Source organism: Macaca mulatta, chromosome 7 (genome assembly GCF_049350105.2).
Source record: "Macaca mulatta isolate MMU2019108-1 chromosome 7, T2T-MMU8v2.0, whole genome shotgun sequence".
Lineage (NCBI taxonomy): Eukaryota > Metazoa > Chordata > Mammalia > Primates > Cercopithecidae > Macaca > Macaca mulatta.
Genome location: NC_133412.1, coordinates 150639972 through 150656663, shown reverse-complemented (window position 1 = coordinate 150656663; position 16692 = coordinate 150639972). Strand labels below are relative to the sequence as shown.

The 16692-nt window shown below is 41.9% G+C and overlaps 2 protein-coding genes across 4 annotated transcripts in view; both read left to right on the top strand.

Moving 5' to 3' along the window:
• Positions 1–11245, top strand: part of VIPAS39 (VPS33B interacting protein, apical-basolateral polarity regulator, spe-39 homolog) — a 32265-nt gene extending 21020 nt beyond the window's left edge. For 2 of the 3 annotated variants that reach the window (XM_077938054.1, XM_015144181.3), the window contains exons 13-20: positions 1330–1405; positions 1897–2031; positions 2958–2999; positions 3328–3417; positions 8117–8203; positions 8791–8880; positions 9417–9521; positions 10280–11240. In XM_077938054.1, the coding sequence (XP_077794180.1) occupies positions 1330–1405; positions 1897–2031; positions 2958–2999; positions 3328–3417; positions 8117–8203; positions 8791–8880; positions 9417–9521; positions 10280–10300 (646 nt within the window). In that variant the 3' untranslated portion in view covers positions 10301–11240. 3 annotated transcript variants of the gene reach the window in all.
• Positions 11246–15128: 3883 nt separating this feature from the next.
• Positions 15129–16692, top strand: part of NOXRED1 (NADP dependent oxidoreductase domain containing 1) — a 30316-nt gene continuing 28752 nt past the window's right edge. Inside the window, exon 1 of the mRNA XM_015144253.3 lies at positions 15129–15424. Within this exon, the coding sequence (XP_014999739.1) occupies positions 15270–15424 (155 nt within the window). The 5' untranslated portion in view covers positions 15129–15269. The remainder of the gene's footprint in view (positions 15425–16692) is intronic.

The following is a 16692-nucleotide window of genomic DNA, read 5'->3' as shown; positions in this document are numbered from 1 at the left end:
TGCTTCCTTATGTTAAGCTGAAACTTGCTTCCCTGTATCTTTTGAGACAGGTGTAGTGTCTCCCAAGTAGTCCTTGCTTCTTTAGGTTCAGCACTCATGGTTGTTTCAACCATTCCTCGTGTGACATGATTTCCTGGCTTCAAGTTTAGAAATTCGATTATATCAGTGAAATCCATTTAATGTTACCAAATACTGAGATATGTTATATGGCCTCTGGAAAACAAGGAGAAAAGTTAAAATAGTGAAGTAACTAGAATTTAAAGCATCTCTCTAATTTATCTCTTCTAAAAATTCACTGTGGCTAAAACTTATCTGGAATAGTGCAATTAAAACTCAGAGTTCTTCCTGGAGTGCGCCGAGTACGGGGAATAATGCAGTACTTTTTAAAAGATAGACCTGTGAACTGGGCATTTAAAACCTGACTTCTGTTCCTGGCCTTCCCCATTGACTGACCACATAACTTTTTGGCAAGATGCTATCCCTTAGCATCTTCATGTATAACAATAATGCGGCCAGGTGTGGCGGCTCACGCCTGTAATCCCAGCACTTTGGGAGGTTGAGGTGGGTAGATCACAAGGTTAGGAGATCAAGACCATCCTGGCCAACATGGTGAAACCCCGTCTCTACTAAAAATACAAAAATTAGCTGGGTGTGGCAGCATGCGCCTGTAGTCCCAGCTACTCAGGAGGCTGAGGCAGGTGAATTGCTTGAACCCAGGAGGTGGAGATTGTAGTGAGCCAAGATCACTCCACGGCACTCCAGCCTGGGCGACACAGAGAGACTCCATCTCAACACAAACAAAAAGCATAATGCAGTGTTGAAGACAGGACCCTTGACATTTGTGATATTTGTCAATCTATAAACATACCACCATGCCATGTAATTTAATTTGCCTTTTGTACTCTGCAATAAAATAATGGCTAACAAATCTAGGTGTCCCCTCAGTAAGTTAAGCACAAGCCACAGAATTTCACTGGGATGTGGATGATGGGCAGTTGCCTAGGCTCACTCATTAGCTTTGTGACTGGTTCACCAAATATTCCAGCTTCCAAAATGAGAAGATCCTAATTCATTTATCAGCAAAATTATGAGTGACTATAAGTATTTTGTGGACTTTCAGGATCCCTCTTGAATTGGCAAAACCTTTAATACGAAATTCACGCCATTCATGCTATGTCTTTCTTCCTCTAAGGGACGCTCTAAAGGTGAACTGAGATCAGACTTGTGAGGCACCATGAGCCTCTTATACTTATGCTGGTGATTTGGTTTAGTTGGGTTTGTTTCCTTTTTCGAATAGAGAAAAATACTAACCTTCTGGCACTCTACCAGCTTGCCATTTTCAGCAGAAGATTCTGCACACATACAGGACCATTACACGCTCCTGGAACGCCAGATCATTATTGAGGTTAGACTCCTCATCTCCACATCTTCTGTGTCAGTGCCAAGGCTCAGTGCCATTCAGCATCTAGGAGATTTCTATACTCTGCATGTGGGTCATTTCTTGTTGGTTTCTAAAAGCCTTTCATTTTCTGCCTCTATACAATAGCCCCCTTCCTCCATTGTTTTTAGGATCCTTTTTCCTCTTACCAGCTGTTAACCTGGAAGTATTTCTTCTTCATCCCAAATCTCCCATGTCATCACCACTTCTATTTGTTTCCATCCAACGTGGATCCATGATCAGTTTATGGATTTTAAACTACCCTGGGGATCTCCTAGGCAATTTCTTTCTTTTTCTCTTCTTTGTTTTCACTCCTTGGGTGGGAAACACAACTGCTGTAATATTAAAAGACTTTTCTCCTGCCTCTACTCATGGACATTGTTTTTTGTTGTTGTTGTTTTTGTTTTTTTGTTTTGTTTTGTTTTGTTTTGTTTTTTACTTGGCTCACTCTACCATAGGCAAATGATCGCCATCTAGAATCAGCAGGACAGACTGAGATCTTCCGAAAGCACCCCCGCAAAGCTTCCATCCTCAACATGCCACTAGTGACAACGCTTTTCTACTCCTGCTTCTATCACTACACGGAGGCTGAGGTACAGGCAAAATATGGAAGATTCCACAAAAAACAGTTCAAATCCAGTACTTTTATGTACTCTATTAATAATGGGTATGTATAGTTCTCAGAAATCCACCTGGAAGCTTTCCTGGCCCTCACCAGGGATAAGAGGGTCTCATCTGGCCAGGAGGGAAGAGGTTTGTAAGGTTTGTGGCTTCAAGTGAGCTGGCATGCTAGCATAGCAAGTTCTATCCCTGGTGCTGTTACCTGTAGAAGTCTCTGTTCAAAGGTCCGTGATTTCAAATGGATTAGCATGGTGTGGAGAAGAGCAGCAGGGTAGCAAGTAGCTGTGGATACTTTTTTTTTTTTTTTCCCTGAGATGGAGTCTTGCTCTGTCACCCAGGCTGGAGCACAGTGGTGTGATCTTGGCTCACTGTAACCTCCGCCTCCCAGGTTCAAGCAATTCTCCTGCCTCAGCCTCCTGAGTAGCTGGGATTACAGGTGTGTGCCACTACTCCTGGCTAATTTTTTTTTGTATTTTTAGTACAGATGGGGTTTCACCATGTTGGCCAAGCTGGTCTTGAACTGACCTCGTGATCCACCTGCCTCGGCCTCCCAAAGTGCTGGGATTATAGGCGTGAGCCACCGCGCCCGGCCGTTCCTTTTTCTTTCTAAATTTTTCGAAGAAGTTTGGATTCCATGATAACAGGCAGACATTTTCCCCTTATTTGGATTAGCAGAAAATGGGAAAAAGCACCGTACTTATTAATCCAGTTCCCGATAAGCCAGCTTATAGTGGTATCTGACTATTCCCAGTGGAGCTTTTCTCTGAAATTAACTTCTGTGTTTAAATGGCAACAGAGTAAGATGTAGAAAGTCTCTGTAGTGGGAGAGAAAATGAGAGCTTGGGTGGTACATGGGAAAGTCAATATCACTAAAGTTCCTTTTTCGCTTTCATCCTAGGGGACATTCAGCAGTCCCGTCAACCTGAAGAAGACATTTAAGGTAGATACAAATTGGTCAGTGTTATGAAAGGAGTGATCAGGGTAACTACATGGAGTGGATGTTGCTTTGTAACCCTGTGCAGTATGTCCTTTGATATTCAAGGTTGAAGGTGGAAAGGAATGAGTTTGGGAAAGTGAGAGAAGACTGAATGCCCTATAGCAGTGGTGGGGCTTGGGAATTAAGAAGTTCTTGAACTGAGAAATGTTTTGATTTTAAGAGCAGAGTCAATATCAGGAAATATTTAATGTCTGTCTTTTCTAAAATTCTCAAGCACCCCCATTGATGTATTTCTACTTCCCCTTAATTTTTCTTGGTCTCTGCTTTTCAGATCCCAGACAAACAGTATGTGCTGACAGCCCTGGCTGCTCGTGCCAAGCTTCGAGCCTGGAATGATGTAGATGCCCTATTCACCACAAAGGTGTGTGCCCTGGAACTGTTTAATGCTGCTGAGGCCTTGGGAGACAGAAGGGTTCTATCATGTTACAAGTTCTGCTTACTGGTGTACATTTTTCCTCCAACTTTTTATTTTCCAAAATTTCAAACCTAAAGAAAAGTTGAAAGAATGAATTTTATAGTTCATATAATAATCAAATATATACTATAATAGTATAATAGTCTTTATCCACATCACTAATTTATTAACAATTTTGGCCGGGTGCGGTGGCTCATGCCTGTGATCCCAGCACTTTGGGAGGCCAAGGAGGGTGGATCACGAGGTCAGGAGATTGAGACCATCCTAGCTAAAACAGTGAAACCCCATCTCTACTAAAAGTACAGAAAATTAACCGGGCATGGTGGCGGGTGCCTGTAGTCCCAGCTACTCGGGAGGCCGAGGCAGGAGAATGACGTGAACCTGGGAGGTGGAACTTGCAAGGAGCCAAGATTGCGCCACTGTACTCCAGCCTGGGCGACAGAGTGAGACTCCTCCGTCTCAAAAAAAAAAAAAAAAAAAATTTTGCTATGTATGCTTTCTCTTTTTCTATACCTATGTGTTTTTCTTTTCTGAATCATTTGAAAGCTGTAGGCATCTTAACACCTCTCCTTTAATACTTCATAAGCACAATATTGGACCGGGCATGGTGGCTCACGCCTATAATCCCAGTACTTTGGGAGGCCGAGGTGGATGGATCACCTGAGGTCAGGAGTTTGAGACCATCCTGGCCAACATGGTGAAACCCCATCTCTACTAAAAATACAAAAATTAGCTGGGCTTGGTGGTGTGCGCCTGTAATCCCAGCTACTTGGGAGGCTGAGGTGAGAGAATTGCTTGAACCCAGAAGGTAGAGGTTGCAGTGAGCCAAGATTGCGCCATTGCACTCCAGCCTGGGCAACAAGAGTAAAATCCTGTCTCAAAAAAAAAAAAATTACATATATATAGATATATAATTATCACTAAAAAAATTTAACATTAATATAATAATATATATTTAATCATGGTCCATATTTAAATTAGTTCTTTATAGCTGGTTTTGGTTTGCTTCTGTATTTTTTTCTATCAGGATCCAATCAAAGACCTTGCATTGAGTTTGGTTGTCATGTCTCTACTGATTTGCCTTTTTTTTTTTTTTTTTTTTTTTTTGAGACGGAGTCTCGCTGTGTCGCCCAGGCTGGAGTGCAGTGGCCGGATCTCAGCTCACTGCAAGCTCTGCCTCCTGGGTTTTTACGCCATTCTTCTGCCTCAGCCTCCCGAGTAGCCGGGACTACAGGTGCCCGCCACCTCGCCCGGCTAGTTTTTTGTATTTTTTAGTAGAGACGGGGTTTCACCGTGTTAGCCAGGATGGTCTCGAACTCCTGACCTCGTGATCCGCCCGTCTCGGCCTCCCAAAGTGCTGGGATTACAGGCTTGAGCCACCGCGCCTGGCCTGATTTGCCTTTTTTTAAATTAATTTTTATTGTATATATTTAAGGTATAACGTAATGTTTTGATCTACATATACATAGTGAAATGATTATACAGTCACACCAATTAACATCCATCATCTCACAGTTAGCCATTTTTTGTGAGTGTGGTAAGAGCCCCTAAAATTCACTCTCTCAGCAAATTTCCAGTATACACCACACTATTATTAACTGTAGTCCTTGTGCTGTACATTAGATTTCCAAATTTATTCATCCTGCATAACTACAACTTTGACCTACATTTTCCCCTCTCTGGAAACTACTTTCTATGTGTCTGACTTTTGTAGATCCTACGTATGAGTGAGATCAGGAAGTTATTTTCCTTTCTGTGTCTGGCTTGTTTCACTTAGCATAATGTCCTCCGGGTTCATCCATGCTGTCACATGTCAGGATCTCCTTTTTAAGTTCTGAATACATTCCATTGTATATGTGTACCACAATTGGTTTATCGATTCATCCATCAGTAGACACTTAAGTTATTTCCATATCTTCGCTCTTGTGAATAATGCCACAATAAACATAGGAGTGTAGATGTCTCTGTGAGATGCTGATTGCATTTCCTTTGGATATATACCCAGTAGTGGGATTTCTGGATAATATTTTAGTTCTGTTTAAACATTTTTGAGGAACGCCTATACTGTTTTTCATGATGGCTGCACTAATTTACATTCCCACCGACAACAGTATACTGGGGTCTCTTTTTGCTACACCCTTGCCAGCACTTGTTATCTTTCTTCTTTTTTTTTTAAAGATAAATGTTATTATATATTGTATATATTTAAGTTATACAATAAGATGTTATGAGTTACACGTAGATAGTAAAATGGTTACTACAGTTAATCAAATCAACATATCTATCATCTCAAATTATTTTTTGTGGCAAAAGCAGCTAAAATCTACTCATTTAGCAAAACTCCTGATTACAGTACAATATTATTAACTATAGTCCTCATCTTGTAGTTAGATCTCTAAAGCTAATGTTCCAGCATGTATGTATATATATACCATAGTTCCATAGTTTCTGTATCCATTTGTCTGTCAATGAACACTTAAATTGTTTCCTTATCTTGGCTATTTTTTTGGGGGGAGGGAATTATTTATTTGTTTATTATTTTTGTAAGTTATAGACATTTAAATTCTCAGCAATAACTTATAATAGTTACATCATGAATAGTTAACATCTCATGAATAGTGTTACAATGAATGTGGAAATGCAAGTATCTTTATGAGATGATGATTTCATTTCTTTTGGGTATATACCCAAAAGAAGGATTGATTACTGGGTCATATGGTAGTTCTATTTTTATTTTTATTTTTATTTTTATTTTTTTGAGAGAGGCTCTCACTCTCACCCAGGCTGAAGTGCAGTGGCATGACTGTAGCTCACAGCAGGCTGTTATCCACATTGGCTACCCCAATCTACATTCCCACCAACAGGGTACAAGAGTTCCGTTTCCCCGCACCCTTGCTAACACATCATTTGTCTTTTTGATAACAGCCATCTTAACAGGTGTGATGTGATGTCTTATTGTAGTTTTGATTTGCATTTCCTTGATGATTAGTGATATTGATCACCTTTTCATATACCTCTTGGCCATTTTCATGTTTTCTTTGGAGAAATGTCCATTCAGGTCTTTTGCCCATTTTTTAAATTTGGTAATTTTTATTTCTGCTATTGACTTGTGCGAGTTCTTTATATGTTTTAGATATTGATCCCTTATCAGATATGTGGTTTACAAATATTTTCTTCTAACCCATAGGCTGCCTTTCATTTTGATTGTTTCTTTTGCCACGTGCAGCTTTTTAGTTTGATGTAATCCAATTTACTTTTTGCTTTGGTAGTCTGAGCCTCTGGTGTGATATCCAAAAAATCATTGCCAAGGCCAATGTCAAGGAGCTGTTTCCCATGTTTTCTTCTAGGAGTTTTATTGCTTCAGGTCTTATGCTTAGATCTATTATCCATTTTGAGTTGATTTTTGTGTATGGTGTAAGATAAAGGTCTAATTTCATTGTTTTACATGTGGAAATCCAGTTTTCCCAGCATCACTTGTTGAAGAGACTATCCTTTCCCCATTGGGTCCACTTGGTGCTTTTGTTGAAAATTAGCTGACCATGTATGCTTGGGTTTATTTCTAGGCTCTCTATTCTATTCCACTGGTCTATGTGTTTGTTTTTATGCCAGCACTGTACTGTTTTGATTACTATATATAACTTTGTAATATAATTTGAAATCATGAAGCATGTTGCCTCCTACCCCTACCCACCCCCCTTTTTTTTTGTTTTGAGATGGAGACTTGCTCTGTCACCCAGGCTGGAGTGAAGTGGCGCAATCTCGGCTCACTGCAACCTCTGCCTCCTAGGTTCCAGCTAATCTCCTGCCTTAGCCTCCCAAGTAGCTGGGATTAAAGGCATGCGCCACCATGCCCAGCTGATTTTTGTATTTTTAGTAAAGATGGGGTTTCACTGTGTTGGCCAGGCTGGTCTCGAACTCCTAGCCTCAAGTGATCCTCCCACCTAGGCCTCCCAAAGTGCTGGGATTACAGGCATGAACCACCGCACCCGGCCTTCATTTTGTTTTTCTTTAACATTGATTGCTTTGGCTATGCGGGATCTTTGGTGATTCCATATGAATTGGTTTACATTTTTAATATCTGTTTTTCCATTGTAGGTTTGAAATTTTTTCTGTTTTTCCCATTTGTTAATTATGTAATTAGTTGTATTAACAAAGCAATACATTTCTGTTGTCAAAATCAAACACTGTATTAAAGTATAGAAAGAGTGAAGTTCCTTTTTCATTTTCTACCTACTCCTATCTCACCCCCTTTCTCAAGGCAAACACTGTTAAAAGTTTAGACCTTCCCTCATGAATTTGCAAATAAACATCTATACTTATAAAGATATGGAAGATGGAATTATTTTCTACATTGATAAGTTCATACTACAAATATTAAGTAAGTTACTTACCCCATTTAGTAGTATTTCAAGACTTTTCCCTGCATTCATTTCTATAGATCTAAGAAGTTATTTCAAACCTGATTCATTTCTACTTTCTCAAATCGCTTGATTTTTCTGAAAAATTCATTTCTCATTATTTCTGTATCCTTCAGCACCTCCACCCACCCACCACATTATTCTGGTCTGATCATAAAACATAGACTAGCCTAGAATGTGTTGAGTGTGCCTGGCCTACCTACCGCTGCCCCATCTTCCTCTTTCAGAACTGGCTGGGCTATACCAAGAAGAGAGCACCCATTGGCTTCCATCGGGTTGTCGAAATTTTGCACAAGAACAATGCCCCTGTGCAGGTAATGGTTCCTAAAGAGAGTTGGGTACGGGATATTCTCGGATACCTAACTTTAAGCCTCTTACTGGTCAGTGATGGGAAACCCGATCTGCCCTTGTTTTCCTTTAAAGGCAGCACAATGGTTGCAATAGGCCTCAAGATAGAAAAGGCCAGGGATTGAAATTCTCTCCCTTTCTCCCCTTTAGAAACAATTCCAAACTGTCCTCTCTGAGTAGCATCTACTATGTTAGCCCAAGTGGAATATTGAGGTACCGTTCAAATGATAGAGAAGCAGAACTCGTGGAGAAAAGACATCAGGGAAAAAGGAGCAGAGCACTGGATCAGATCTAGAGCACTGTCATTGCTGGCGTGTGTATCTGGCTCTAGGATCAGGAGAAGTGCGCTCTTTCCTGCTTACTGAGGCAGCATGGAAGTACTATGTAGCATTACCTCATTCCCATTGCAGAACTAGTCCTTTGGTTGATGACGGGAATTGTAAACATTCGCTGTTGAACTCTTTTGCCGTCTTCAGGACTTTCTTTTGTACCTTGTATAGCTCTGTGCCTTATGGGTCTTTGAATCATTAATCGGAAGTACCTCTTCGCACAGATATTACAGGAGTATGTCAATCTGGTGGAAGATGTGGACACAAAGTTGAACTTAGCCACTAAGTTCAAGTGCCATGATGTCGTCATTGATGTGAGTCCCCAAGAAATGGGAGTCCTCCGTTAGATCCTCAGTGGCGGGGGTGCAGTGGTGGGGATTATAATATTCTCTGTTCAAGATCCTGAGGTGCTACCACCAGTTTTGACTGAATGAACAGAATAATCTGGCAAGAGTTCGTTTGGAGACCAGCATTCCTGTGTTATTTTCCCAGCCCTCTGACTAGTTTCTCTGTGTTTTTATAAACTTGTCATACTTAGAGAATTCATAGAACTAAATCAAGCTACATAAGCTGTGTAGTCTTCTCTCCAACATGGAGTTCTGTAGGCATTGGACCCCACTGTCATCCCACTATAGCCTCTCAGCCTCTCTTTGAGCCTTGGGTCAAAGTGATAATGACAAAAAGAAATAAGCCCTCATGTGGGCACAGTAGCACACACCTGTAGTTCCAGCTACTCAGGAGCCTGAGGAGAGAGGATTGCTTGAGCCCAGGAGTTTGAGACCATCCTGGGCAAAAAGAACCCTGTACAGAAGGCTGATTGGAGGTTCGTATTGTTTGTTTTGATGCACAGACCTGCCGGGACCTGAAGGATCGTCAACAGTTGCTAGCATACAGGAGTAAGGTAGATAAAGGATCAGCAGAGGAGGAGAAGATTGATGCTCTTCTCAGCAGCTCGGTGAGCAGCTACAGTTTATCCCTCCAGCAGGCTCAGGAGACAGTTCACAAAACAGTACCAAGTATATGTTCCCAAGGCCTGGAAGGATTGCAGTTGGCTAATCCACATGGATGTAAGGCTCTCCTCTGGCCACAATGTCAAAAGCACTGCTTTGAATAGCAGAAATTACTCCTAAGATGCGGTATGATGGGGGGTAATCTGGGGACCTCAAGCTAAGACTCAACTGTAATACTCTGATAATAGTTAAACCTAGCAGGTAGGAGAAACTAAATATTGAAAGTATGAAAACATGTTTCAGATTCAGAATATCCAAACTGTATGGTCTCATGGGGATGGATGGGACCTACCTGTTGAAAATCTTATTTTTCAATAAGAAATAGATGTTAACTATCTGGGTGAAATAGATGTTAACTATCTGGGGAGCACAGCTGGTTCATCTCTCACAGCATGAAATTACTGAGCTTTTTGTTAATATGAAAGTTAGTTCCCTGTTAGGTATTTTGGGACCTACCTTAGAGTCAAATGACCAAAATTAGGCTTGTAAAATACAAAATAGGTGTTTAATGCATCTTTGAATAAATGAACTCCCCCACATATTTTTAAAAATTTCTCAACATCCCCTACCTCCCGATCTGATTCTACTTTTTCTTTTCCTTACATTATCTAGCTATGGGCCTTGTTTTGTTGCATTTTCTCTGCCTTGCTATAGGGATAAGTGAAAACTGATCATACACCTTCATTGTTTCCTCTTTCCACAGCAAATTCGATGGAAGAATTAAGTGGCATTGACTACCCTGAAACCTGCCTCATTTCCTCCTTTCCTGCCTGTGAAAGTAGAGAGAGCTCCTCTTTGAGAGAGCTGCAGCATCACATCGCTTGAGCCCATTATCAACAGGCAGTGCCAGCTACTCTTGACACAGATAACTTCTGACTGAACTTCTGTCCAAGGAACATCATCTGAGGATTGAGATCTAAAGCTTTGACTCATAAGAATGATTCTCTTCACCTGGTGCTCATATGAAGGTGGGAGTGATTTCTAGATTGGGCCCCTACTGGGTAAGATCTCACTTGGTCTGAGAAAAGTGACTGCTCCAGAAAGGAAGAAGTACAGGTGTCATAGGGTGACCACTCCATTCCACTCAGCTAATTATGATCCAGGACTTGGTGCTGGACATTGGCAGTTCTGCTCTGAATGAAGTCAGAACAGAACCAAAATGGCCTCAGGAAGGAATGCCAGTGTTTCCCAAGACCTGCTGGAGATGCACTCACACCAGACTGCACAGACCCCTCCACATTATGCCACACATTGCCTAGACGTTGTGTTTCCTCAGCCATTTCTCCTCTGCTGCCCAGTTTACTCTGTCCAAAACCCTAAGGTTCTTCTCTCACTTGAACACAGATGACCTTGCTTGGGTGATGAGACATCCCCTTTATCTCTTCCTCTACTGCTAGCCCAGACCTGTCACTTTCTAAGAAGCTCAGATGCAGCAGTGCTGGAGAGCTCTCTCTTTATGCAAAAATCTCATTTCACCAGGAGCTTTCAAAAGTTTCACCTGGGCTAAACTCAGCAGCATTTCTGTTAGGATATTTAGATGGAGGTTTTATTTTCACACTTGGATTCTTCCTTTGTACCAATATTTGCCTCCTTTTCTGTGACTGAACTGGGTTTTTCTGACATGCGTAGACTCCTAATAAAAGTATTTCTTCCTTGGTGCCTTCTCTCCTGCTCCTGGTGGTTTTGTGCAGAATTATGAAATAATTGCTCAGGATCTTAGGATTATTACAAGTCTTCCTCAATGACTGCATTCAGCAGCCTGTCAGCACATGTCAGGTTATAGGGTAACAGTGCTATGGCAAAGCAGGGCTATGTGGTTAACAAAAGCCTGACTTTTTCCAACTCTACCACTAACTAGTTATGTGATGCTGGGTGAGTCCCTTTCTTTCTCTGGATTCATTAGATAATCTAAAATTTTATAGAGTTTGTTTGTTTGTGAGACGGAGTCTCGCTCTGTCACCCAGGCTGGAGTGCAGTGGCGCTCTCAGCTCACTGCAACCTCCACCTCCCAGGTTCAGATGATTCTCCTGCCTCAGCCTCCCGAGTAGCTGGGATTACAGGTGCCTGCCACCACGCCCAACTAATTTTTGTATTTTTAGTAGAGACGGGGTTTCACCATGTTGGCCAGGCTGGTATTGAACTCCTGACCTCAGGTGATCCTCCTGCCTTGGCCTCCCAAAGTGTTGGGATTACAGGCATGAGCCACCACACCCGGCCTGTTTTTAAATAGACATGGTCTTGCTCTGTCACCCTCATGGCTCACTGCAGCCTTGACATCCCAGATTCAAGCAATCTTCCTGCTTCAGCCTCCTGAGGAGCTGGGACTACAGGCATGTGCCACCACACCCAGCGAACATTTTGTAGAGTTCTGTGCTCCTGTGACTGTGGAGTGGGTGAAGTCACAGAAAGAAAAGAGAAGATGCTCTTACAGAGGCGCATACCATGCTTTAAGGCAATATGGTTCTCAACTGGAGGCAGTTTTGCCCCTCAAGAGACATTTGGCAATGTTCGAAGTTGCTTTCTGTTGCCACACTAGGAGTGCTACTGGCATCCAGTGGGTAGAGGTCAGGGATGCTGCTAAATGTCCTACAATCCACGGGACACCCCACAACAAAGAATTATCCTGCCCAAATGTTAGTAACACCAGTGTTAAGAAACTCTGCTTTAAGGGGATCAGACTCCAGCTTTTGCTTCTCCACTTTGCAATTCTAGGTAACCTCATGTTTAGTTCCTTTCTTGATCATCCTTCCTGCTATTGAAGAAACAAGAGTTTAATTTACTAGATTGTACTAAAATTATTGGTTCATCTTCAAACAAATAGTGGTTACTTTATTACCTAGTATATTGGTTAGGGTTCATTTAGAGAAGCAGAACCATTGGGCATATATATGCATGATCTAATCTAATCTATATATGCAGTTTGTTAGAGACATTTGACCTTTCTCTGACCTGTTAGAGAAATTGGATGAGAAGTACTGAGGAGTAGAGCCTGTCTTTTCTGTTTGAGTACTTCCACTCAAGTATGGCAGCTGGAGGGTCTGATTAAGGTAGTTGTCTTCATGTCCAGTGGTAGAGCTTGAAATCCATAGGGAAGGCCTTGAACAAGGGAAGATCATTATAAAGTGAGTGAGCAGGGACTAGGACCCATGTCAGTTCTCACAGCCCCCAACCTTCATGAAGTGGGTGTCCTGCTGCTGGAAAAGCTAGTGGCCTTTGTCATGGAACCGAAAAACACCCAGCCCAGGAGTGAGCAACTGAAGGAGGAACCAGGGAAGATGTAGCAGTTACAGGTCCAACTGTTGCCCCTCACCAGCAAGGTACCCAGCAGATAAACAGCAACATGTGTGAACTACAAAAGTACTTCCTCTGATTATGCACACTGAAACACAAGTTGGTTACTGTTCATTTCCACCCTCCTGGTCTTGCACAGAAATATCTCCGGTGGTCCACCTTAACCAGAAACATACAGGGAAGGGAATTCTGGAAATTGCAGTTCAGCCTAGCCAAGGTGACATGATACAAAACAGTAACAACTGATGCCTACTTTTGAGAATGCATAAGTAAAGGATAGGCCTAGAATTCATGTCTGTACAACTTGTATGCTGCATTGGTCATACTGATCTAGGAGGTTTTGAGCTTCTTTTTCCTTTGGAGCAGGAAGCATTACTTGGCAACATTAGGATGACCTACTGACTGTTTTGGTGTAAGGAAGTGTTTCTTGGGTTTGATGAGAACTTCCATGCCCCACATTTCAAGTGTAGAGGCTTTGCTTTTGTTTTATGTTACTTTTTTTTTTTTTGAGATGGTGTCTCGTTCTGTCGCTGAGGCTGGAGTGCAGTGGCACAATCTCTGCTCCGTGCAACCAACCTCCACCTCCTAGGTTCACGCAGTTCTCCTGCCGCAGCCTCCTGAGTAGCCAAGATTACAGGCATGTGCTATCACACCTGGCTAATTTTTGTATTTTTAGTAGAGACGGGGTTTCACCGTGTTGACCAGGCTGGTCTCGAACTCCTGACCTCAAGTGATCCACCTCTTTCAGTCTCCCAAAGTACTGGGATTATAGGCATGAGCCACTGTGCCGGGGTGAGACTTTGCTTTTAAAGAGATTATGTCACATAACAGCCTTCCTATAAAAGGGATTAGAGAAGCCAGACACAAAAGGTCACATACTGTATGATTCCATTTATATAAAATATCTGGAATAGGTAAATCCATCCAGACAGAAAGCAGACTGGTGGTTCCAGAGGCTGAGGGTGGGGAGGGATATGGAGTAACTGCTTGATGGGTGTAGGCTTTCCTTTTGGGAATATGAAAGTATTTTGGAACTACATAGAGGTGGTGGCACAACATTCTGAATGTATTGATGAATTGTTCACTTTAAAATGGCTAATTTTATGTTATGTGGGTTTCACCTGAAAAAATTTTTATTGGTTTCTTGAACACAAAAAGGAGTTGTAAACTAACTCAAGTAGTGCTAAGATCTGTAGGATATTCTAGTCTGCAAAAAAAAACCTAGAAATCCAGAATCTTCTTTTGGGAAAAGGAGGGTCTCATACTGCTCTAGTGTGGTACTCCTAGAAGTAGTGGAAGGGACTCATGTCCTGATATTCAGCTCAGGAAAACCTCTAAGTGGGGCTGGCCCCTTTAAGACTCAGAGACTGTAATCTGGTAGTTAAGGAGTCATAATCACAAGTTTCTTGGGTAATTCTCCTTAGAAATGTAGTTCTTACCCTCCAGGATCAGAAGTACTGAGGAGCAGAGCCAATCTTCTCTGTTTGGTGATAGATATATGTAGATGGGTTTATATGACTTTGAGTTTAGTTTATAAAATCTAGATGTCCCTGTCCTAGACAGAGGACAGTGATATTTAGTTTGGGTTCTTTTCTACGCTGTGGAGAACAGAGTTCAGTGAAAGGGAAGCATTTCTTTGAAATGTGGTTCTATGTGTTCAGTCCTATTTCCAAAACGCAGGAGGGAATGGAAGGGAAAACGTCCTGGCTCAAGAATACCTGTAAAACTTGAGGCCGGGCGCGGTGGCTCAAGCCTGTAATCCCAGCACTTTGGGAGGCCGAGACGGGTGGATCACAAGGTCAGGAGATCGAGACCATCCTGGCTAACATGGTGAAACCCCGTCTCTACTAAAAAATACAAAAAACTAGCCGGGTGATGTGGCGGACGCCTGTAGTCCCAGCTACTTGGGAGGCTGAGGCAGGAGAATGGCATGAACCCGGGAGGCGGAGCTTGCAGTGAGCTGAGATCCGGCCACTGCACTCCAGCCTGGGTGACAGAGCGAGACTCCGTCTCAAAAAAAAAAAAAAAAAAAAAAAAAAAAAAAAAGAATACCTGTAAAACTCAATTGCTGTTGTAAATTCATCTGCCAAAAACAGTGCCTGTAACCCGTGTGGAGAAACAACACTTTGGGTTTCTGTACAGATTTTTCATGAGTCCAGGATTCATGGGCAGCCAGTGATTAGGAATTCTCAAACACTCACACTCTAGAGTGTGAATTCAAGAGAGGTGAATTCCAAGTTCAGAATTTGGGAGTAGAGAGTTGCTGAAGCCCACCAGCGTGAGTGCTTGTGACCTGGGCACACATACCATCATACACACACCTCCTACATAGACCCTTCTTCTACCAGGACAGGGAGCCAAACTGATTAGTATCTATCACTGCAGGAAATAGTGGCTTGGAAATGGACATGCTCCAGGACCTTGAGTCCCTGCAGTTTGAGTATGGGGTTCCAGAGGAAGATCGTATCTGGCTGTATTTGCAGGGCCGTTCTCGGGGACTGATGATAGAAGCTTGTGCCCATGCAACCTTCTTCTGCAAACTATTATATAATTTGAGGTAAGCTGAGTATCCAAATTGAGGAAGTTGGACAAGAATCTCACTGCTGAGAATTCAAATGTCTTACATTTTTTTTATATCGGAGGGTAAGTTTGGCTGGTGGATTGTCATCCTATCTTTTCCAACCCAGAGTCAATGACTCCTGGTCTGAAAGGACGGGAAAATCTATACCAGGGTCCCCTAGCTGTGGTTACATAATAAAGCATGGACTAGTAGTGATTACCTTTTAGTGGATGGATTGATTAAATGATCATTTGTTCATCCATTCACTCACTCATCATTACCACCAGCTTGCCCTCCACAGTTGCTAATGTCTAGCCATTCCTTATCTATTGGCAAGGAGTGCAAGTGGAATCAGTTCTTTCTTTTGGGGCTGAGGTAATAGTGGAATGCTCCCTTACAGGAAGGCTACCCAGGCCTTCACAGGTCCTGTGCCAATGACTTCCTTGAAACCAGGAATATTGATTTGCAGAAAAGCTCTCAGTCCAGTCTTGATTCTGATATCAATATGGCTTCAGACACTTAAATAGGAAATGTGTGTGAAGCATGTACCTATAATTAGGCTCCAGAATTCTGCAACTCCAGGTCACTCTGGGAGTATATGTCACCTCCTCACTCTACTTCTTAGTTTTTTTCTGAAGTTAGATTAATTCCTGGATGGTGGGACCAGATTTGAATTAAACATGTTTATAGATACAGCATATGTCCAAGGAGGCAGGCTGCTCAGTGAATTTATCGATTGGCTTACTGATAAGGATGCATAAACCTATTGGTGGTACTCAATATGACTGGTGAGGAAACAATACATGAAACTTGCAGGTGGCATTTTATATTTCGAAGGATCAGGCACTAAGAGAAAGTGCTCTTTCAACCAGGAGAGAAGGCTTAAATAGAGTGTGACTTGTGTTGCTTAGAAGCAAAATCCAGAGCTTTAAGACACTGGTTTTTACAGAAATACAGAACAAATATAAGGCTCTCATATAGCAATGAAAGTATACCTTATGTATTCAGAAGTCTGACTTTGTTAATCTTGGGCCAAGGAAACACATCCAGCACCAACAGTAAGTGGACCTCTGAAAATAGTGGTCTGAAATCTTCATCCTTAGTTTCTCAGTTCTGTTCCTTTTTGTTTTATTGTTTAAATTTGTACCCTGAATGAACAGTTTTGTTTTTATAAACCATTTATGTTTATAAGTCATAACCTTCTTAAAAAGCCAAGTTATCTGGTTTCTCAAGTCTGCAGATTTGAAATAGCAAACTAGAAAGAG